This window comes from Corapipo altera, unplaced genomic scaffold (assembly GCF_003945725.1).
Source record: "Corapipo altera isolate COAL_440 unplaced genomic scaffold, ASM394572v1 61305, whole genome shotgun sequence".
Taxonomy (NCBI): domain Eukaryota; kingdom Metazoa; phylum Chordata; class Aves; order Passeriformes; family Pipridae; genus Corapipo; species Corapipo altera.
Window position 1 is genome coordinate 7,165,213 of NW_020884909.1, and position 24,443 is coordinate 7,189,655.

Consider the following 24,443-nt stretch of genomic DNA (forward strand, 5'->3'; position numbering starts at 1 on the left):
CACGCCGCCCTCACCCGCGATCCTCAGGCAGATCTCCGGCCCGGCCGAGGCGGAAGAGCTGGGCCGAGGCGCGGCGCCGCGCAGCCCCGGCGCCGCCCGCGCTCAAGAGGACCCGGGGCGCGGCGCCGCGGGCGGCGGCGGCTGAGGGGCAGCGGCGGCCGCTGCTCCCGGCCGGGCCGGAGATCTGCCTGAGGATCGCGGGTGAGGGCGGCGTGCCGGGCGCGGGGCAGCGGAGGGGGGTGTCCCGTCCCGTCCCGTCCCGTCCCGTCCCGTCCCGTCCGTCCCGCCGGCCCCGGGGGTGTCCCGCTGTCCCGCTGTCCCGTCCCGCCGCAGCGGTTCCCGGGGACCCCCGGCAGCCTCAGCCCCTTGCGGGGGGCCGGGTGTCCCCAGCCGGGTGTCCCCAGCCGGGTGTCCCCAGCCGGGTCTGTGCCGTGTCACCCCGCGGGCGCTGCTCTCGAAAACTGCGCGGCTCGCCCGGAGGGATAAATGATCTGGCAGTGCCGAGCACCCACTGCCTGCCCTGCGCTGCCGTTCTCGGCTTGGCAGAGGGAACGGAAAACAACGATAAACACGTTTCTGTCCGTTCGACACGTTGTGGGGTGGGAAAAAAAGTAACACGTTTCTCCCTGTATTGCGGTGTGTGTGTATATATATCTATATATATATATATACGTACATATATATATACACACACATATATATACATGTATAAATCTTTCCCCTGATGTCGTGCTTGCTGGCAAATGGGTAAAATAATGGGCAAAAGGTCCCATCTCTTCTTGACACGGGAGTGCCGGCAAGTTTATCTGGAGAGTCAAAATAGCTGGGTTTAATCAGTCGGGTTTGCTCAGTGTCGTCCCTCCTTTTTGTAACCCAAGGCGCCGAGCCGTGCTTTGTTTTGGCACAGGGACCTGCCTGCTTTAAGGAGCCTGCTGGAGCGCGGCCGGAGCAGTTCTGTATTCAGATTTGAGTCTCCCCGGCTAAAAGACGACCTTGAGTTTAGTTTGCCTGAAAGCAGCAATAACAACAACAACAAAACAGCAACAACAACAACAACAATAACAAATCGCTTTCTAAGTCGAGTCAGAATGTGAGAGCGGTAGTGTGTTTACAACTTCTCATAAAAAGCAAGAGATAAACCTCTCAGCACATCTTTTGGAGGGACATGGGAATATCTGTGGACAGAGCAAGCAAAACTGTAAAGAGCAAACATGGAGAAAAGGCACCAGTGTACCTTTTCTTTCTGTGCCAAGAAACAGGGCTCCTTAAATTACCTAATGTGTCTTCTAGGTAACAGCACATTTAGAAAACTATAAGATCTTGTTTTGAAAATTGGGTATAGCGATGTGGGAAGAATGTAAACTCCCAAAGCTTCCCAGAATCTTCTTTTTAAAAAGCTTTGATACTGTTAGGGAGTAAAATCCTAAATACTCCAGGCTAAAATACAGCATTTTAGGCCTAATTTTCCCAGAGAAACATAATGGTGTACTTATCTGCAGAACACTAAGGCTACAATAACTCCAAATGTGTATTTTTTGCTATAACAGCAACCATTTATATAGGAAATGGTGATGGTACAGTTTTAAGGTTGAGTGAAGAAACCCCTCATTTGACAGATGATGATTTTTTGATATCAGGTAATTTCAGTACCTGGATTATGGTGCAGGCCTGGCCAGCTCACATCTCCAGCAAACAGGTCTCTAACCATTGTCATGCAGCAATTGCTTGCATCTGATAATGTGTGTCTGGCAACAACAGGCCCATCAAATTACTGTATTTTCTCCTTCAAAGAAATCCTCACCCTTTTAAATACAGTAGAGCAACTAGGCTTTGACCTGTGTTTTTTCAGTGGGATTTCACCATCTTCAGCAGTACCCAGTAGAACAAATTTGATTAAAGTGCACTAGACTATTATGTCTAATAATACTTCATTTTGTCTTGATCTTGCTGTGCACAGTGGCTACTGTTTACAAGCTTCTATCAGTGGAAATATTGTCTAATTTTTAGTTCATTGCTATGTCGTGTTTTTTTTTTTTAATAGAAATCTTGAAAAAATAAGCTAACAGGCTTACCTTTTTATTCATCTGTTTTAAAGTTATGTCAAATTTTGAACTATCAGTTCTGCCTTTTCACAATGCAGTTCTGAGAAATTTGTAACTAGTTTTGGGCTGGAGACAGATAAGGTCTTATTCTTAAAAGTGGACATACTGGTAAATATTTGAACTACTGTAAAGATGGAGAGATCTGTGTTAGCTTATCTGCTTACAGAAATAGTGCCCAGCTTAATAAGAACACTGCAAGCTACCCTCATTTTGATCTTTGCAAAAGATAGAAGCAGAACATAAACCCAAATTGCTGTAAACTTTTCTTGTGTGATGTTACTTTCATAAACAGCAAAGTTTCTAATCCATTATTTGCATGAATTTTATACTCAAAACACTTACAGTAATTATTGCATTTCTTTATTTTTTAGTGAGTTGTATTAATCAGCCATTATTTGTCAGAATAATTATTAATCAGAATCACCTAAGTATTTTTGTTTACTAATTAGTCTTCTTCAAGAAAGCTGTTCTTTTAAAAATTGTTTTTGTTTGGTCTGTTAAGCTGCACAGTAAGCTTTATCATTCTCTCTTTGCCAGCTAATGTGTGAGACTTGCTGGTATTAATTCCAATTGCTGGAAGTGAGTGCATTTCTTCTGTTTATTAGAAGTGTCTTCCCATGTCCTTCTGATCTCTGAGAGAAGTAATTTATATAATCTAAAGAAAACGTAACAATCCTGTTGAAAACTTGAAAACTATTAGTTTCCCTTCCTTGCCTGCTTTTCTTTGTCATTGCTCTGATTTTATAAGTAACAATGTAAAGAAGAGGTGGAATTATAATGTATAAACCTCAGGCAAAAAGCTATGTGTTTCTGCTTCCAGTGGTTAATTCTAAAATGAAGTAACTACAATAACTATAGGTGGCATAAAATTTTAAGTAATACAGCATCATGGGGCATTTCCTGAAATTTGTTTGTCTTCCTGCTGAATATATACATCCAGTTTGTGTACAGTGAGGAACTAACAACTTAAAGGATCCTCTAAGCTGCACTGTACATGCCTATTTGTTTTTTCTGCACTGTGAATCATTTTGCTTACACTGTCACTTGGATCTGATAGTGAAATACTCAATTTAATATATTCATTGATTTTTTAGTTTTGTGTTGGTTTTGGGTTTTTTTTTTTCAAACCATTGAGTTGTCTTTTTCCCTTATTGCTGACTTGTCATGATAAATTTAGTGTCCTATATAGAAAACTATTTTTTTTGAATGCTAAGGACTCTTCTAAAAAGTATCATTAAGGTTACAACATTTTGACTATCAACACTTTCAGTTAGTTTTTATTATGTAACTATCTTGGTACAAAAGCTGTTTACTCTTTCATCAGTATGACCTCACTTTCTTGTTAGTCCTTCTCAAAATTGAGATTTTAAATACCTGTTTGAGGCTTTTAGTGTCTAATCCAGAACTGGCAGTGCATGAAGATACATAGTCTTGTGTGCCAATCAAGAGCAGCAGAGTGCCAGGACTCCATTTTAGTAAGGTAGCAGTGTTGTTGATCAGTCATGACATAGCCCTTAAAGTAATTCTTTCATGGTTTTCTGTTAAATAAAAAGTTCCTTTAGCTTTTCAGTGTGTTTTCATTTTCTTTTTCAGAGTTCAGGCTGTTGTTCTAATTGCCAACTCTGTCATCACCTAAATTTGAAATATCATAGTGATGACTGAATTAATCGTAAAAAGGACTAAAAAGAGGATCTTAAACAATTTTGCTTTTTGTCTTGACATTGCTACAAAATTTGTCTTTCATATTTTCTGATATATCTTTTATGTGTTGACTTTTAAGTGAAACACAACAAAATTCCATATACCAACTCTAGATCTAGAAATACACTTCTCTTCCTGTAGTAAATAACTCTTTGGTTACATTCCTGGTAATTCAAAACAGACTAACGCTGGGGTTTGTTGTACTGTCAGTCTCTGAATTTCTCATCTAAGGCATCTGTTTAACAACAGAGCTGGGGAACTTCTTTTTTTTAATGAAATAACCTTTGCTGATCATATGCAGACTTGTCCTGCCACCAGTGTCTGTTCAGTATTTAGTTGTCTCATCACAGAATTGTTTAGGTTGGAAGAGACCCTTAAGGTAATCGAGTCTAATGGTGACTCTTGAATTACTGACATTTCTTCCTTGAAGGCCTGTGCAGCAGAACCTGAGAAGCATCAGGCTTATTGAGAGTAAAAGGAAGGAGATTATTTTTTCGTCTCTAAATTCACATTAACCTGATTTTGAAGTAGCTCTCAGTTCTCTACACTGCAATCAGCTTGTGTAGACATGCCTGTGCTACCTTTAGTCTCACTGGTTGAGGTACCAGCAGTCACACAGCTGTGGTAGCCTAGTCCTCTGTTAGGGGTATGTAGGCTCATTTTGTTGTACATTGGATGCTTACTCAATTTATGTATTTTAACTGTTTTGTTATATAAGGCTAACAAAATTAAGTGTATTTGAAGTATATCTAACATGCTGCAGTCATATCTCCTAATTGCAGTGCCTCTAAGGCAGTGAGCCCCACTCTCGTTCTTCTGAGAGATGATTAGAAAGGTCTGCTCCAGTTTGATAGTTTTGGGATGATTTTTTATCAGAAATTTGCAGGAATTAGGAAGTGCTCAAGCGCAGTTTATGTAAATGAAATACCAAAAAGCTAAAATTAGCAAAGGAAACATAAAGATAATAAAAGGGAAGCCTTGCTTCTGGCAGTTCAAACCTTTGTGGGCTCCTAGTGAAATCAATTCATCAGTGTTTGAGTGTATTTTATGTGTACACCCTCAATCCTGCAATCAGATGCTTAATGAAGGAATTCTCCTTTCTCTTAATTCCTGTTGAAAAAATCAACACACTAATCCTTGACTAAACAGAACTGGGAATATGTTGGGGAAAAAAGCAGGTAAAAACAGCCATGGTGAGTAATACAGCATTTGGACTGATAAGTCAGCAGAGAGGTAAATAAAATACACTTACAGGAAATTACTTCTCTGTGTAGCTCATTTCTAAAATCTCCCCATAGGAAACATGTTAAAAAGATGGAGCCTGCTGTTTCCATGATAGGGAGCAATTGTTAGCAGTGCACGGGAATAGACAGCTTGTCAGGATATGGGCATTTGGCACACACTGCTCTGGTTGTGAAGTACTTCTGTAAATTCATTGAATTCAGGTTTCTTTCATGTGTTTTTAGAGTAGCTGCAATTAAGGTGGTCCTGAGTTACCATTGCAGAAATTGTATACCAACTATTCAAAATACACACTGCTTGCTCAAGACAAGAATTCTTATTTTTGTTGGACATTTTTGCAGAAGCTGCAGAAGAATTTCAGTGAAAGTAGGAGCCCTGAGGATGTGACTCTGTTATTCCAAATCCTGTTTAGGAGCAAAATGCTAACTTATATTAAGTCTTTGACCTGTGCAAATTATATTTATTTTCATTTTGATCCTCCCTTTGTGTTTGAGGATTTTGGATTACTCTTTGTGTAGCGCTTTTGTGTTTTCAAGTGATATAAAGCTTCTGGGAAGAAGCTGAAGTGCAAGAAGGTAGCATGTCAGTTGGAGTACTACAGCCATTCTGCCCAGACTTTGATGCAGTTATTGTTTGTGTACAATAAAGAGGGAGAGCCCAGTCTAGTCGATAATTAGACTGGCACTAAAGGACAGATGCCATCGAGGGAGAAGTTTTGGCTGGGTATTCCTACTGTTAACACCCAGCAGGCTCGTTCAGTGAGCTAACTCAGAAGATTTTTCCTTGTAAGGAACCTGGTGGCAGCTAGCCATTAAATCAGTTTAGAAGTGGTGTGAAATTATAGCCTGGGGCTGTAGTGACATGTGTTTAATCTGGCAATGCCAGTTTAAACACAATCCCTAGATATCACATCCTCTCAGTTCTCCTTTCTGCTTCCTCCTTTGCCCTCAGTTCTCCTCCTGCCCACATTAGCTCACATTCTCAGACCAGAGGCAAATAAATCAGCAAAGCAGCTTTTTTTCTTTTTATCGCTTTTCTTTTTTTTTCTTTGCTTTGTTCTTCCCCCCCCCCCTTTTTCTATTTTTCTTCTCTTTTTTTTCTTTTTTTTTTTTTTCTTAATATTGCACTTGGGTACCTACTGCAGTTTCTAATTCATGCAAATCCACCTTGATGCTGCTCAGCCATTAACACAGAGGTGGGGATAGATGGAGGGAAGCTGTGGAGAGCTGGGGGTCCCTCCAACCCCAAAGCCCACCCCCAGCATTACCTTTATGTGAAGCAGTTTTTGCCACAGCATATTTTGCATCCAGTTGGGATATCAGTGCACTTGCTTCTCCACATGTATTTCACTTCCTGGGCCAGTTTACTCACGTCTTAAAAATGCATGGCATTACTCTAAATTTTTTGGTCCTTTGGTTTGTTTTTAGAGAATACTTTGGTAAATAAATACTGGGAGGTACATTGCAGGTAATACACTTTCCATACTGTCCTGCAGCTGCTGTGCTTACAAGATGGGACTATTAGGAGTTCAATAGTCAAGTCTTGGTGCCTTGCTTCTGCTGAGAGAGTAAGGAACGAGGTGCCTGACATGCCTCACTGTACATCCCACTGGTTGCACATGACCTGTAAATGTTTAAGCCAAACAATTCACAACAGGCAACTGAAATGAGCATTTTGCAAATGTACACTTTTTGGTGGTCTTTTCTGCCTTCACCCCTTGAGATATTACTGTACACAGGTGAGCACTGAGAACATGACTGTTGAAATATGGAAATACGAACTCCTTTTCATGGCATACTTATTTTGAAGATACAAGTAATGATGTCTAACTGCTGGTCATGGAGGATGTTTTGAAGATTAAAGTGATTTTTTTTTTTCCTACTGTCTCAAAAAGGAGATACAGTTTTTCTCCATCACAAATTCTGTTTTGAAATAATACATTTACGTGCAGGTGATCTGTTTTGATATTTAAGTAATATCTCTGTTCTAGGCACCTAGTTGGTTAAAGGTTATCTGAATTTTAATCCAGATATGATATTTTTTCAGCAGGAGGAAGACAAGTATTGCTGTGGTGCTGCAAGCCTCAGTTTTTATTGACCAATTACCTCAAGCACAGCAATTTATTAGCAGCAGCACAGTCGGTGTTTAAAGTTCACTGGGCCCTCAGCTTCCCCAGCCATAAAAGTAATTTGTATCTGTGTGAATACTGCTGGTATTTTTTTCCCTGCAAAAAGAATTAACAAAGGAAGCCAGGATGCCTTCTGCCTGCAGGAGACACCTTTAGTTTAACGTAGGTGCTCAGAGGTGCAGAGGGATTTGTGATAATTTTGGGGGGGGGTTGCTATTCAGAGTGCAACCACCTGCCAGAGGAGGACTCTGCTGTGGATGTGGGTGCAAGTCGGGCTCCTGCTCTTTTGCAAAGTCATCCAACGGGGAACACTTTGGAAAAGAACACAAAAGAGCTGCGGATTATGGGAACACTGCTGAGCAAAAAGCCTCAATCTTTGTGTGCCTTGTTTGTTCAATACTGGAGCAATAATAATACCTGGGTGGGTAATACTCAAAAGAAGATTTTCTTCATTTTAAACCATTTAAAGTTGTACCCTTGACAGGTAATACTTCAGGCTTTCAGCAGAAAAATGTGGTGCTTATAAAAGCTTCAAATTTTCTTGCGTTTCAGATCGCCTTTATTTCGCAATTCTCTGCCAAAAACCAAAGAGTGGAGCTGCAAATACCCATTATTTCTGCATAGATGATGAACTTGTGTATGAGAAGTAAGTATGGTCTTATTTTTTCTGGTTTTTTTTTTCTGAAATAAATTAGTCAGAACACCAGCAGTGAGGAAACAGCCTGATTGGCATTCTGTTTTTAAATTGAGCTGAGGGAAATACACCATTTCCATTATAGAATTAATTACATGAGTTTGGTCTTAGACTTACCTGCCATGATTATATGCCTTAGAATAGTTTCTTGCCTTCCAATCAGGATTTCTTAAAAACGTTTTCAAAGCATAAGCTTTCATTGTGCCCATTCCTGTTAGAAGGCACAGGAACATGATGCAGCCCTATGGAGCCAGAGGTGCACACTGAACTGCCAGGCTGAAGGGGGTGTCTGTGGTTGTTCATATATAAAGTGGAATGTCTGAACTTCCTACAGTAAGAGTTAAAACTGGCAAAACCAATTCAAGATTTTATGAGCTGACAATGGATATATTATTTCCCCTGTAGTGAACAGTGTTTGCCTTTTACTATGTGGAATGCTGCTAATTCTTTAAATGTTTTCGACCAAGGGCGTGCTTGCTGGTTTTTAAAGTACTAATCGGTCTTTATTCTCTGTGTTTACTTTTCTCTAGCACTATCAATTGCCTTCTTTTTAAAGTAAAGCTTATGAGTTACTCTTAAAATAGAGTTTAAAAACTTCTGTCACAGAGTAATACTGTAGTGAGAAGTAAGTTCTTCAAACCTTGAGTTTGGTTTCGAATGGTGCTGTGTGAAAAACAAAGTTTTAGTCCATATTTTAAGACAAAACTGTTTCCTCCAACAAAATAGTGTGTATGTATGTATCTAAGAAGGCATGCTTGTTTTTAGAATGATGTACATATGTCCCTTTTATAGTATTACTCCTGGTTTTGTGCATCTTATTAACAAGAAAAGGCGTTCACAGGGGTCATATACAAATTTTCCCCTTTCTTCTACCAGCTTCTATGCAGACTTTGGACCACTCAATCTGGCAATGGTCTACAGGTACTGCTGCAAGCTAAATAAGAAACTAAAGGTAACACTTGGGGTTTTTTTCAATATTACTGACTTTTTAAGAAACAAAAACAAATGGGCCAAAGGTTTTGGTTTGTGGGGGTTTTTTTGTTGTTGTTGCTGTTGAGGTGCCTTCCTAGAATCCTAACCCAGCTGAGTTTTGAATATGAATGCCAGAGTTTATCGAGGTAAATTTAGGGAGGAGGAGGATAAGAAGGGAAGACCCAGTTACTTTTAAGAACCAGAAGATGTACCACTGTGGCAGTAACTAATGTTAAGCTTCTGAAAGATCAGTTGCTAAATCGAATACAGACTCTTTTAAATGAAAAGCTCCCCTCCTGGAATTCAGTCTTCTTGGCAATCTTGCCCATATTGAGTGAGCTGGAGGGTGCAGTGCAACACGGTTTTATTTGAGATGGTTTTGGTTTGATTTGGTCTTTTCTGCTGCTGACATCTCTTTAGTAAGAAGTAACATTTGATCTTCAGTAGCGTTGATGGCATTGGCCTGAAGGAGACTGCTGTGCTCCTTCTGCAGATTATTTTCTCTTAGGGATGCTCAGTAATTTTTAGGATTGGGCTCTAGATAGAGCACAGTGTCTTTAAAACAGGGACTCCCTACTTCCTAATAATTAACATGAATGACTACAAGTTAGTTGACCTCTAATAGATGTTGGAGCACAAAACCTGTAAGGCAGATAAAAAAGCTTATTTGCATTAATGTGAATCACAGTTTACCTCTTCAAAAGTACTTAGATCTTTAAGCTGCCACTGAACTGTGAAAATTGGAAAGTATACAGAACATTATAGATTAAGAGTGTATTTTTTTCATTCCTTGATGTCTGTCACTGATAATAGTTTGCATGATCCAGACTTGCTTTATCCCTGTGGTACTACAAACAGGTTTGCCAGAGATAAGGTTCTCTGATTTTTGTTTACAGGATGCTCTGAAGCAACACAAACACATTATAAACCTTTTTAATATCTTAGGTTTGATATTGGACAGACACATTAGGATTGAGAACGTATTTCTGCCAGTGATCTGGGGTTTATTTGTGTTGAGTGCATTGGATGGTATCTGAGCAAGTAACATTGCTATGTAAATACGTAAAATGACATTTTATGATAGCTTAGCAGTTGATCAAAGCATGCAGTTTTAAGCACATCAGAATTTGTTTCAAGGGCCATTTAGGGGATAACTGACACCACAGATGTCTGTGTCCTTTCTATGGAAAATGCCATTCCACCCAGTTTCTAAGATAATTGGAGAAACTATATGCCAAGCCAAGATGATATTTTAAAAAGCTATTTATGATAAAGTTTAGAAATACTTTCAAAATATTTTAATCCAAGCATGTTTCTGATGCTTAGAAGCAAATACTAGTGGATTTATAGAGAGTCAGGTTTTCTTTAAGAATGAAAATGTCTAAATTCTGTTTTTAAAACTGTTGCAACTTTATTATGCCTGTACTGTTTTTGAAAAGGCCATTTTCTATTTGCTTCTCATAAATGGCTATCTGTTACATAAGGGTTGAAGTTGGAAATATTAAATACGTGTAAGAAGAAAAATAAAAGATTCCTGTAATTTGTACCAAAAATTATTTAGGCTGGATACTGGGAAAAATACCAGAACAATCTAGGTGGGGATGCAAAGTTTTCCAAAGCTTCTGAGGGACTAGTCTACAGTATGGCTGGTTCTCTAAATACAGGTGGCTGATAAACAAACTCTTGTTTTCCTCTAATTTTATAAAAGAAGGGATAAAAGGTCTAAAATGCAAAATCATAATCTTTTTCATTTCTTGATACAGTCATTTTCATTGACAAGGAAGAAAATAATTCATTATACTGGCTTAGATCAGAAAAAACAAGCAAATGCTGCATTCCTCATAGGCTCCTACGCAGTAAGTATTTAAAGTTTTACATCAGCTGCTAACTGTGTTCATTTTTTCATACTCAGTTTTTAAAACAGCAAGATAAAGACAATTCTTTACTCTTGAAAATCATCCTACCATCATTATACTAATGTACAACATAATAAGAGTTTCTAAAGTCTAGCAGCTATGTGAGTGAAGTTGTATGATTTTAGGTTTTTTCCTTCTTACTGCAATCTGTATCCCCAGGAAGTAAGAGCATCACTGAAAAGAAAAATTAGTATTTCCATTTCATAAAAATGACTTCTTCTTGAAGTTTTACCTTTCCCCCAGCCACACAAACCCTTTTTCTTTTTTCAAATACAGAAATAGTGTCTTACACCGAGTACAGTGTATCATTTGCCAGTACATGCATGTTTAAATAATCTTTTCCTTCCCCAGCTGTGTCTTTTTTACTGTAAGATGATCTCTTCAGTCAACCCAGGAGAATTAGTGAGAATGTGTGATAGGCTTAGGGCCTGTATAAAGCCTGGGAGTATGAAAGGTGGCTGGAAAGGTGCTGAGCCGAGGGTATGACTGCAGAGGAGAAAAGGGCTGGCTTTACATCACAGCTGCATGTATTTGTACACAAAAGTGTAGTCAAGGAATAAAATGCTGAAAGCCTCAGAATGAAAGATGTGATGTACCATATTTATGTTCTGTTTGGACTGGTAACACACCTTGATTGTAACCGTTTCTCTTGTTTGCTGAGTAATAAAATGAAATGAAAAGCTCTGTGCTTTTTGATGTTGGAGGTTTGAGGGGTCAGAGTTCATGGAGCCTTAGGTCATTCCTATTTATTGGCTGCAAGGCTACCCGGTACTTTCTGTGATGCAGGCAGTCTCCTTGCTGCCCCTCTGCATCATGCAGGATGTCCATTTTCTGCTCCCCCCGGGGTTTCTCTGTTGTCTGTATTTTACAGCATTTATTACAAATTGAGAACTAGATTTCAAAATGTGTCACTCTTGGTATTTGAAACTCAGGCACTTAGACATGTTGCTGTAGACCTTTGCTATTTTAAACCACATGGAAACTGGTAACATGGGTTACTAAGCTTGTTTGCATTTAGAGGGATTGTGCTGACAAAACAGCTGTAGCTTTTAGGAAAACTACTTCTTCCTAATTACTTGATCAAAAGGGAGGCCCAGAAAGTGAGAGAGGACTGGCTTCAGTTATCAATCATTATTTGAAAAGAAATGGGTTTTGTTTTTTCCCTACACTTCTGAATATGTGTCCTAGTATTGTGCAGCACAGCAGCTGACATTTAGAGCAGAATTTTGGTACAGAAAACTAGTTAATGGCAATGCAATCTAAAGAAAATACTGTGGTTAACTATGCAAAAGTATACAGAGAAACTAATATGAATCTTATTTTAGTTCTGATCCACTTGGAGAGGGGAACCAGGTTCTAAAACATTCTGAGATTAAGGCACAAACAAGGCCAGATGCTGGATCCCCAAATGATAATTCAGCTTTATCTTTGTAAAGAGCAGAGAGAAAGAAGGAAGGTAGAAAAGCAGGAAAAGCTCAGGGTAGCTGTTAAAAGCACAGGACAGGAGTTACCACCCCGATGAAGTGCTGCTGGCTTGCAGGCTGATAGATCTCTGCTTCTTCCCTGGTCGCCTTGTATCCTCTGAGGCAGGCAGAGTAACAGGGTGGCAGCAGTCCCTGGGCATGGCCCTACACTCCTTTGCTGTGGTAGCCCCTGGATGCCCACTGGCCAGTTCACCAGTATCCAAGCAAAGGTCGCCTGGTACCAAGATGGGCCCTGAGTGTTCACGCCAGATCTGCCTGCCATGCCTTATTGGGAAGGGTCCTTGCTGTGTTCTTGATTGTAACAACTTCTTATCTTTTTTTTTTTTTTTGCTAAGAATAGCTTGTCTACCTGCCTGCCATGACTTGCTAGTTATCTCCTGGAGCTTTTGCAAGCAGCTCAGCTTCTGGAGCAGCCTGGCTGTTGCATCAACACCTTTTAGCTCCATGCTCGAGGCAGTGGCTCAGCAGACTCCATCTTTTAATCAGTCCCTTACACTCTGCTATGTTGCAATAACAGCATGCAGTTGAAGGGCAGTGCTTGAACAGACTTGAATAAAGCTCTAACATTAATATGTATGGATTATGACAGTCCAAAGCACAGTAATTAAACATGGAGGCTGTTTGGAGTAGGTGATGGGGATTAGTAGCAGGAAGTGGGGGTTGCAGAGTGAAGGAAGGATGCTCACACAGATCCCACTGAAGTAGAACAGGAGATCACGACTGACTAGCCCATGCATGTGGGAGTGCTGCTTGCAGACAGATGGCCTATGGCAGGAAGAGGCCAGTCAAAACCACCAGCTTAAGTTACTGCCTTGAATACATGAACTGTTTCAGCAGTTTCTCTTCAGGGCAATGTGAAGTGCAGTGGGAGTACCAGTCACCTCTCTGAATGCGCACGTGTCTGTCCTGCATATCCATAGGTCTTAGATGGTGAATTAGCTCCAGCTAGATGGATTTGCTCTCCAGTGCAATAGACTTTGGCTTTGGTACTGCCTTTTCTTCCCAGCAAGATCAAGTTGCTTCCCAGTTTCATGTGGGAGGGATTCCACTGAAGAAAGACTGTGCCCCCAAGGCTTCCTTTTTCCCGTGACACCCTTTGATGATCTTTCGTGAAGAGACAGGCTTAATTACAGCTCCCGTTGCTCAGGTGTTCAAACAAACTTGTTCCATATTTTTGCTTTCTGCAGAGAGAATTGCATTGTTCTTTCTGGAGTGAGCAATGATGTAGGATCTGTTCAGAATCCCTCATAAACATGTCTGTAAGTATATTTCCTTACTGAAAGGAAATATCGAGGCCTTCTTTATTTGAAACATATGTAGGCTTAAGTATCCACCTTCTTCAGTTCAGAATGCTTTGCTTGTTGATGAAGGAGGATCCATCCAGCTATTGGTCAAATCTTTCAGAAGCTTTTCTTTAATTTTATTGTCAGACTGTCATGTTGGTGATGCTTCATTGCTTGAGCTGGTTGTCATCATTTAATTTCTGATCTTACAGTGTAAGTGGTAGGTTGACACTGTGTTTTGTTTTCTGTGGATTTAATGTGTTTTCTTGTTGGATTCTGGTTTTTTGGCTTTATGGTAGGTTCCCATTTCAACAGTTTACCTTAGATTGAGGAACTGTGTGGTAGTGCATGAGGTTTGATGCTCAAGGAAGAGCAAGGAGGTAGAAAGGGAGCACGGCCTTTGCAGAGTTAGTCACAAAAATACTGCTTGTGTACATGTGTTGTAAGGCATTTGAGAACTTAAGCACAGTTTTGGATGCAAAGTGCTCTGCAGATGCTGGTGCTGCAAGTTCCTTGTTCCAAATAACAGGCTGCCAGGTTTTCAGGAACAGCAAAGTGTGTGTGATTTCTGGTTTGGGATTGTGTGGGTTTCTGTTTCAAGCACAGTCACATTTAAGCTATAAAACTGATAAACTGTGTATAACTAGTTCTCCTCTGAGACTTCTATGTCCTCCATTCAACTTCTGAACATGTAATTTTAAGGACTTGTTGACCTTAAATTTGTATTATTAAACAGAATATTATTTAACTTCTGCTTCAAGGAGTTGGGATACATTAGCATGGTTTATAATTCAACATCTTTTGTGTAAATGTGTATGTGTGTTTATATATATCATGTGGGGATATGCTCATTTGGACTACTAAGGCACTTATGAAAGTCTCTATTAACTGTGGTGTGGTAAGGGCAGCTGTTAGTGTTCTCATTTTCAAGCAAAGTCTGTTCTGAGTCTTTTCTTCACAGTTGGTGCGTTTTAATGTTTCCCCTTCCCCTTCATCTAACTTGTCTTTCTTTCCTCTTCAGTGGAGATAGTTTATGAACTCTCCAGGCTTCATACTTCTTTCTCCCTCCTCCTGCATCTTCTACTTCCTTCCAGGTGTACTTTGATGTGACAGCACAGCCTAACTCAAGCTCTTCAGTATAACATGGCCTTGAAAATGAAGAACAAAATTTACAAATACATTTTTATATATGTAGTTTTAGAATGAAATATTATTTTTAGAGTAAATCTTAACAAATTAGACCTTAATCCCTTTATTGTTCATCTTTCATCTATTTTAATTCTGTATTTTGTTTCATTTTTACAGATAATATACTGCATAATGGGAATAATACTCTTCTGTGTAGATTAGCAAAAATTTGGCAGCCACACATTCAGCCACACAAAGGGTAGCCAGAATTCAGTGTGTTGGGGTTGAATGTTTACACTTTATTTGGGTGGAGGGGGAAAAGGGAAAGAGGGGCGGGGGTTGGGGGGGAAGCTTTTGTTCTTCACCTTTTAAAGAAAAATCTTTTCCTTGAAAGCTATCTGCACTGTTCAGGCCTTACCACACTACCAAAGCAGCAGTGATCTTCTGAGTTGGTATCTACAGTGGCTTCTCTTGATTTTCACCAGGACTTGGCTGTGGGTGAGGAAAGTCTGCTTCTTCCATCATTGCTCCTTCTATATTAAGAAAGAAAATGTACCCTCTGTGTCCTGTCCACCCAATTCCCAAGCTCCCCCCTCTCCCCTTGGCTACATTGACTTAGTAACAGTGTTTTTTTTCTCAGGCCTGGCACTAATTATGTACTTGGAGGGTGACCCTCCCAGGGTACCGCCCCATGAACTGCTGTAATTCAGGTCACCTTCTCCAGGACTCATCTCTGTACTTTGTCTATTTTCTCATCTTCTTTCTTCAGGGTAAGCAGCGTTTCCTTCATCCCTTCTAATCCGTAGTGTTGGTTTTTTGCCTTTTCAATTTGTCAGTGTCCCTCCTAGCTGTGGGCCTCATGCGGGGTACGAGCTGGAGGCTGGAGCAGCAGCTGGCACCCATGGATGTGATGTTGAACTGCTCTGTTCTTACTGTGGCAATTGCAGAATTATCTTTGGCTAAGCCTGAAATAAACCTGTTCAGTGGTCCAGTTTGGGTGATGGTCAGGGGGTAGTTATGAGTGGGTAAACCATGTTTACCCTCAGCTGCATTTTGGTGAGAGGTGCTTGACGGGTGAGTGGCAGAGACGAGATGGACAAAGCACTGACCTTTCATTTATGCAGAAGTTGCCTGGAGTCTTGGCTACCTCTGTGTTTGTGTCCTCTCAAAAGCTGCCTTCTCTGAATTGAAATTGGGAAATCATGGTTAGTCGTCACGGGGGCAGATTTTCCTGCAGTTTTTACTAGGGTCTTCTTCAGGATATTCTTGTCAACTACTTGTCCCCAGAGGAGAAGAAGGGTTGTTCTTCTGGGGTCCCTCACTGTGGTACTGGCTTGCTTTCTTAGTTGTTGTGAAGTACTGATGTGCCCAGCCCAGTTGGTTCAGAGCTAACAGGGCTTTCTGTACCTCCCCTCTGCTGTTTTAAAACGTAATTGGGGGTTTCTTGCTTTTGTTTATGAGGAACAAAGAGAGTTGCCAGAGACAGGCAGTTATTCTCTGCCACTTTTATCCACTTAATGACTGTGTCTCCTAATGAAGGCACCGTTGGACACATTCATCACATGTACATGTACACCACAAATCCATACAGGAGCCTTTTTACTATAATATATTTCTGTTTTAATTTTGCAACATCTAACTTTTTTTCCTAAGGAATATTGCTAGGAATATAATGTATTAACTGACTAGTATATCCAGTGGAAGTTTTAATGTAAAAAAAGTATTTAGTAGGTTTAAGTTCTAACACCCCTGTAAGCTGGTGTTTGAGTCTCAGCTGGTGTTTGAGTCACAGCAGTTCCTTGCGTTTGTTCAGAGTGGGTGGGTTGTGATTATTTGCTGCTTACAGCAGTTCAGGCTGTCTTGGGTGAGTGACAGTTTCGGAACGTAGTTGTGTCAAGTAAAATTTGCTTGTAAGCAGTTTAAAATTAATTATCTCATTATTTTCTGGCTTTTAAGTCAGCACGGTTGGTAAACTGTACAATGGAGGTAGCAGCCTTAAGTAGATTTTGCAGTTGAAGGTAAGCAAGTGGATAAACTTGTTTATAGTGAGGACATCAGAGACATGAATTTAAAGTGCTATCTACAGACATGAGTTGAGGTAGTTTCTAACAGTAAAGCATATTTCAATAGCCTATTTAGCGTTCCTGAAGAAGCAACAAGTTACATCATAGATTATTTTTATCAAATATGTTTTATCTTGCATGCAGCATTATTATTTTGCTTGGCAATCCCATGTATTGAAAGTTAAGATGCCTTTTTCAACCAGAGGCTCCTTTCCTTTTCCAGCAGGAATAGTTTTTATGCTATTGTGAACACTGTTCTGATGATTGTAACTTGGTTGCAGTAAACAGTTGCTTAAAAAAATCAGCCTGGTTTGAAAACACTAATATGAATCACATAAAAACATGGCATTCTAAAAGCTCTCATTCTGTGGTTGATTTGAAATGCTCAGGAATAAAGAATGCCTCATCCTTCAAGCCCTTCTGTTTCATTCAGTGAACTTTAAAGTGGCTGTTTGACAGCACAGCAGTGTTGGCAGGAGCAGTGCTTGAGTGCACCTTTTCCAGTACTCAATACTTGGATGATTCTTGACCATTCGCAGAACTGCCTGTACTCCCTTAATTAGAAACAGATGTCCTAAATGAAAAGGGTGATTAGAGCAATGCTAGTGGTTCAGCTGCTAATATCAAATTTCTGGCTGTATTTTGAAGTTCAGTGGGATATTTCTTTGTAGGCATAAAGAAAGCAAATTTCTAAGTTGGGTGTGGAGAAGTGATTACACATTGTGATAAAACAGTTGTTAGACTTAAAAGGCATCAATTCCTTATAGTAACAGTTTTCCTGAAAAGTGTTTAAATAGAACATTTGTAGATTATTTTAAGAGTTTTTCTCTGTGTATTTGTGTGTATGTAGATATGTATGTACAGCCATCTACCCTGCATATGATTGTAGAAAAATTCTGAAAGCAACTGAACTTGTGGATTATGAATTTCGGGCCTTCTGCATTGTCTTAAGTTTTTTGAGTGTTTTTGGTTTTTTGGGTTTTTTTAAATTTTATTTTATTTTCTTGATCTGCAGGAAAGGAGGCTCTTGGGAAATCAGTGTAAAATTCTGATTTACGTGTACAAAAATTCATTTGCATGTACAAAAATGGATAAAATCTATCCCAGAGAATGCCTACTTCTGCTGAATAACAGTTAATATTGCTTGAAATTATTTCACTATTTTTAATCTTTTTAATAGTAGTTCTTGTTGGTTGCTTTATTGGTATTAATTTAAGAAAACAGCTTTATTTGTGAAAGTTTTTGTCATCTTAGCACAGCAGAAACATAAATTGTAATCAGCATCCCAACAAACTAGATTCAACTGTTGTATATTTTGATTTCTGGAGTTTGTCTTTTCCCATTTCCCCTTTTTCCCCAATACATACCTCATGAATTTACAAATATATCTTTGTCTTGCTATTCATCAGATCAACATTTTCATTCTCTTCTTTTCTGAAACTTCAGTTCTGCTTGCTGCCTTAGGAAGTCCTTCACTCTTTCAACACTTCTGTCTGCTACAGGTCTTTGATCACTTCTACTTTCTCTCTCCCATTTATTGTCTTTCTTTAGTCTTTGTTCACCCACATCATTCCAATGAAATTATTCATCTTTTAGGCTTCAGTGGCTTTCTCCTGTTCAGAAACAGTACTATATGTAGTTGTAGATAGATAGATAGATAGATAATGTCAGAAATATTTTTTGAAGTGAATCTTTCCTTAAACCATGCCAACTGCACTTTGGTTCACTTCATGGAGCAGTCTAGGAGCAATCCCAATGGGTAATGGGCATTCAGTCCACAGAAACAGACTAAAACTAGCTGTAAAGCTTACAAGCTGCTGGAATTATATAGTGCAAATATCAGATCTTCAGTGCTGTCTCTCAGTCTACAGATGCATTTATTCTGGTGCACAACATTTCCTAATGCAGATGTGGCCTCTACTGCTGCTCTGGGCTTTGCTGCCCCTTCCCTCCCTCCTCCAGTCTTACCTGTTTCCATATCTGGAATTTGGTTCACCTGCATCCTGAACCTAGGCCCCACCTATGTTCAGCCTGCATCCAGCCCTTCTTGCATCCAGGATTTCTAGCTGGGTGCTCCCTTAAACTGTGACAGAAGCTGATCCTGTGTCCACTTTGACTCTCAGAGCTTCTTAGTTGTGTTACTGCCTGGATACTTTCCTTGTGAAGTAATTATCTGTTTATGGTGTATGTGCAGTGGCTGAATGTCATTCTTCCTCTTTGCAGCACTCCACACATTGCACCTGTCTAGCTATCTTCACACTAACCTCATTTTTTTTGTAAGCCACTTTTCACGAAGTACACCATCTGACCATTTCATCAACTGCTGTTTCATCTGTTGTGTATAGTAGTGTCACAGCTGAAGGATAGCAAGATCTCTGCTTCAGAAAATTCTGAGAAATTTAAGAGCTTCCTTCTTCAGTAAATATACTGTATCTTCCTTCATTTGTGCGGGAAGTACTATATATTTTTGGTTTTGCAAAACTACATTGGGTTTTTTAAGTGGCCTTGTATGCAGCAAGTGTTCATATCTAGCTGTGTTAAGGAAAGTCCTTACACATGTGCATGTATGTTAAAATGGTGTTTCTAGCAGCTTCACTGGTAATGTAATTTCAGAAGTGCTTAAGAACTAACATGTTTCATGTTAGTATCCTGCCACGTTATTTAGACTTATTTTAATACAACACCTAATGTAATGGAAAAAAAACTCGTCTCGCAGCTTTTACACTTGTAAACAAATGCTTCTGCATTGAATCTTGTTTTCTTTAAGAAGGTGATAAAAGCTCAGCTGAGGTATGGGAGAAATCCTTGGCCTTTCTGACCTACAAGCACTTACAGAATTAGCTACTATTGGTTCCATTTCTATCTGCCTGTGGTACAAGTAGTACTCTCTGTGTATTACCCAGCCTGACAGCACTGAAGTCCAGTCAGACCTTAAGAGGAATTTCTTCAAAAAAGGGGTGATTAAACATTGGAATGTGCTGCCCAGGAAGGTGGTGGAGTCACCCTCCCTGGAGGTGCTTCAGGAAAGACTGGGTGTGGCACTCAGTGCCATGGTCTGGTTGACAGGGTTGTGTTTGGTCAAGGCTTGGACTCGATCTCAGAGGTCTTTTCCAGCCTAATTGATTCTGTGATTCTGCAATCCTGAGTTTTTTCCAGGTGACTCATTTCTGGCCACAAATTCTCTTTCTGCTGTTTAATTACCATCTGTTTGCTAATGCCATTTCGTGTCTGTGGTTTGTACGTTTTTCAGGGGCAGGGCTCTCTCCCTGGTAAACAAGAAGTGCCAGATTTATATGGCTGCTAGCAGTATGTGTTCACTGTGCTGCAGGGGGCAAATTAGGACTGTATCAAAGCACATAATTTGAAATTTCTGGGAAGATAACCTTATATCTAAATCAGGCAATGAATATGCCTGCAGAATAGAAAATGGACTCTGGTGTCTGAGGATTAGCTATTTAATTATATTGGGGGGGGCTTTCTAAGTATATTTCTATTTTGGGTGTATGCTTGCAAGTATATAAATGCAAGAGTCTCCTCTCTCCAGTGAAAGCACACACACACACACAAAACATGCAGTGTTCATTACTTAACTACTTATCAAGGAAGATTTTTTGTTTGTTTGTTTTGCTAATGTAACCGGAAGAATGCTCCAAAAATACTCAGCACAGTAATTGAATCAGAGGAAAATCAAAGGGGTCATCTGTTGCCGTGTCTGTTTTAGCTCTCTGTTTAGGATATGTTTCAAGATGGGTTTGTTTGTTGGGTGTTTTAGCAACATCTGTTCCAACTCTTGTTCTCTGTGTGTGTGTGTGTGTATGTGTGTGTGTGTGGAGGGAGGATGTTTAAGGTCTGTTAAGCCATTTGTTCAAACTGGCTTTGCAGCAGCATCAAAGAAATTTGAAAGGCTACAGCAACTTTTAAGGGGGAAAAATGTCCAAAGAAATAGAAAGCAAATATGCCACACTTAGATTTTTGAGAGATGTTTAATTAATACTCAAGAGGATTTTTACTTTCAAATAACCTCTAAGGAAAAAGGTCATTAATATAAAAGAAGTAAATAATTTTACTGAAGGTTACTGAAAAAAATCCCAACTTTCTGTAGTGTGCTAAAGCTTAGTTAATGCAGTTTTAAAGAAAAAGTATTAACTTGAAATTACTGAATATTGACCTGTTAATGGCAGCTTGTTATTAACAGTTGTTACTTCCTGGCCATGCTGGGATGGTGTTTGATGGTATTTGAAGAAGAGATATGCAAAAAAGAGGAGTTTTAGGTATTCTTTAAGGAGACCTTAGTGTTAAAGGCTATCCAAGAGGGATCAGACATGTTGTGATGGAAGACCATGTGGATATTTCTCGTAAGTTGGTCTTTTGTGAATTCTTTTCTGAGTGTTTTTGACAGTAAAAAGTTTGATACATCTTGCCTCAAGTATGTTACTTCATTCAGTTCTTAGTATTTTGCTTCTGAAGCTACGGATTTCTTTTTTATTTACTTAATTTTTATTTTTTTTTGTGGCATCTGGATTTAATTTCTGGATGCTGCCTCACCAGTGCAAAGGAGGAAGTACAGAATTTGGACTAATCTGCTGTAGGAAGATCAAAATATACATGAATTACTGTTTTAGTCTTGTCTGCTGAGTGTATAGACTGTTTGTGTAGCAGATGATTCATAGCTTTGCTGATACCTCTGTGGGGTTTTGTGTTTTGATTTGCATCTTAAAAGCTTAATTAAAAAAAAAAATCTACAAACCAGTCTAACAGAGTTGCATAGAAATATGTAAGAAAACAGATGGACAGAAGCTTTTTCACTGCAGCCTATAGATGAACAACTCCTGCAAAAATCTATAAACTTAATTTAAAATATATATTCCTCTAGATTGACAGGACTTTATATTGTTTATGTTATGTTAGCTTTATTGTTGCAGACTTGGGAACATTTGTTCTTGATGCCACTCTTTTCCAGCACTTTTGAAGTCTGTGATAATTAATTATGCCTTCTGTAATAGATGAGTGACTTGAACTTATTGATACTAGTCTTAAAATAATCCTTTTCCTTTTCTTTCTTTTTCCAAAATTAGATAATATACCTGAGAGAATCCCCAGAAGATGTGTACAGGCTTATATTGGCAGGAAGTGTTTCATATCTTCCTTTCAGGTAAATAACAAGCTGATAGAGCCCTCTGTGCCTTGATATTTTGAAGAAGAATGTAGCATTTTTCAGTACTACGTTGTGTTGGAGTTTCTTTGTGATGAAGTTTTTTCATGGGACACGTTCCCTTTGTGGACTTAAAGTACTCAGAGAGTAGGGGTGTCAGGAGCTGGTGCTGAAGTGTGCTGGCATGAGATGGAGCCACACTGCTTTGTGTGCGCTCTCCTTGAGCTTTTTGATCTGCGTTGCTTCTCATTTAGCAGTCTGATTTTGTGCCAGTAGTTGACAGTTGATCAAAATATCTGTCATTCCCCACAAATGGCTTGTAACACTGAATAGCATCATCATGACTGGGCTTCATGAACGAAGATTTGGGAAGGGCTCTACCCACGTTTGTTACAAACACACTGGTGGCTTATGAGGCCAATACGAGACAGACACGTCCAGTTGCAAAAGGCACAGCAGAAAGACTCCTGAGGTGGTAAATTCTGCAAGACACGATTCTTTCTGCGCTGTCTTTTCTCCTCCAGGGTGATCCTGCTGCGTTCTCAAAGGCATCAGCAGCGTTATAGATGGTGTGTCTGCAGACCTCCCGATTGGAGGCCAGAGTAGACCAGTTCTGGTGATCAATATGGCCAAGGCTGAGATGTTGTTTCAGGCAGTCCTTGTATCTCCTCTTTGGGGCTCCTCTCTTGCGGCAGCCGGTGGCAAGTTCACCATAAAGCAAGATCTTAGGGAGGGGGTGGTTGGTCCTTCATCCTGGAGACGTGCCCTGCCCAGCACAGCTGTGTTCTCAGCAACATGGCCTCAATGCTTGTGACTGCTGCTTGTTCTAGAACAGATGGATTGGTCCCATAATCTGAGCAGTGGATGTTTAGGATTGTACGGACGCAGCGTTGATGGAAGCGTTCGAGGAGTTGCAGGTGGTGGCTGTAGATGACCCAGGATTCAGATCCATATGAGAGAGCAGACAGCACTATGGCTCTGTAAACACTGATCTTGGTGCTTTTCTTCAGGTGTTTATTTCACCAAACTCTTTTATGAAGTTTTCTGAAGGCACTGTATGCCTTTGCCAACCTGTTGTCTCTCTCCCCATCAATCTTCCCATCTGAGGAGATGAGGCTGCCCAGGTAATTAAACTGTTGGACTGATTTGAGCTCTGATTGGCCAATGGTGATGTGGGGATGATGGGGGACTTCCTGAGGTGCAGGTTGATGGAGAACTTGTGTCTTCTTTAAGCTGACTTCCAGCCCAAAGAGCTCAGCAGCCTCAGCAAAGCAGGATGTTAAACACTGCAGAATCCAGGGGCAGCTCTGGGCAACCTGTGACAGGGCCTTCCCACCCTCACAGACTAAATAGCATCCTTTATGCACCAAGCAGTCTCTGCAGATTGCTGGGCTTCCCACAAGGGGGGAGTTGTCATCAGTGCATCCAAGGAACCTCTTGGATTGCCTGTGCCCTGCTGTGCTGTCCCTTCAACAGATATCAGAGTGGTTGAAGTTCCCTGTGAGGACCAGAGCCTGTGAATGTGAGGCTGCTCCTGTCTGTCTGTCTGTCTGTACAGGGCTTTGTCCATTTGTTCTTCCTTCCTTGTCGGGTGGTCTGACAGACAGCCACTACAATGTCACCTTTGTGTGTCTTTTCTTCTACCTGAATGGGGTTCTGCTATTTCCTTTTCCTGCTGATTTCTGCCCCACTCACCTTTCACAGTGATTCAGAAGGAAGGAAAGGCTAGAAAAAAATTTTAGAGGCAGCCATCCAGGTACTTCAAAAGTTCTTCCTCCTGTCAGTTAAAATTGAACATAATACATTTTTTACTTATTAGAAACATTAGCAATTCTCTGTTGATAAGGACTGCATGGTCTCAAAAGAAGATGTTCTGCCAAGACATAATATTCTCTGATGTAGATTCAGTTTAATTTATTTATTTACTTGACTAAAGTGTTCCTGTAGAATGCTTACTCTGCAGTGCTTATGGAATCTAATAAAGGTCACTTAATAAGAATATGCCATTCCTGGATCAACAGAATTTAAAACGTTGTTGAAAGAAGGGATTTTAATGAAACTGGTTTCTCCTCTTGTTTAAATATAAACTATTTATGCATCTTAAGGGAAGTGTTTTATTGTATCTACACCAATGTTTATCTTGACAGTTTCGGTAAGAAGATGCTGTTCACATATACAAAGAGTGCATGTGCACAGTCTCTTTCTTCTTTTAAATGGAGCAGTGTATTAAAATCTTACTTTTTTGAAAGTATGCTTCAGAGGAAAATATTCAAAGAATGTGTGTTGGAATATGACACTTATTCAGGAATTAGCTTTTGCCATAAGGCGTTTGTGTTGTCTGTTGTTTCTTGATGAATACCAAAATATGCCAGTTTTGCTATTCATGTCAGAAATAGAATGTCAGCTTTACCCAAAACTGTAGCTGGAGTAATCTTACTCTTGTATCTGTTAACATAACTTATTTTATGTTTTGTTATTGTTGTAAGATGCAAGGTGGGTAATGAAGTAATCATTTGACATAATTATTTCACTATAATAGTAATTACCTTGAAGCAGTTTTTTAAAGGTGTTTTAGAGA

General features: G+C 39.9%; 1 protein-coding gene across 6 annotated transcripts in view; it reads left to right on the plus strand.

Moving 5' to 3' along the window:
- The first annotated feature begins 609 nt into the window (after positions 1 to 609).
- The window catches only part of CDC14B (cell division cycle 14B), a 40,701-nt gene continuing 16,867 nt past the window's right edge, over positions 610 to 24,443 (plus strand). For 5 of the 6 annotated variants that reach the window (XM_027653148.1, XM_027653149.1, XM_027653147.1 and 2 more), the window contains exons 1-5: positions 610 to 747; positions 7,726 to 7,819; positions 8,744 to 8,819; positions 10,603 to 10,695; positions 21,789 to 21,865. In XM_027653148.1, the coding sequence (XP_027508949.1) occupies positions 744 to 747; positions 7,726 to 7,819; positions 8,744 to 8,819; positions 10,603 to 10,695; positions 21,789 to 21,865 (344 nt within the window). In that variant the 5' untranslated portion in view covers positions 610 to 743. The remainder of the gene's footprint in view (positions 748 to 7,725; positions 7,820 to 8,743; positions 8,820 to 10,602; positions 10,696 to 21,788; positions 21,866 to 24,443) is intronic. The other variant, XM_027653146.1, reaches the window with a different exon arrangement.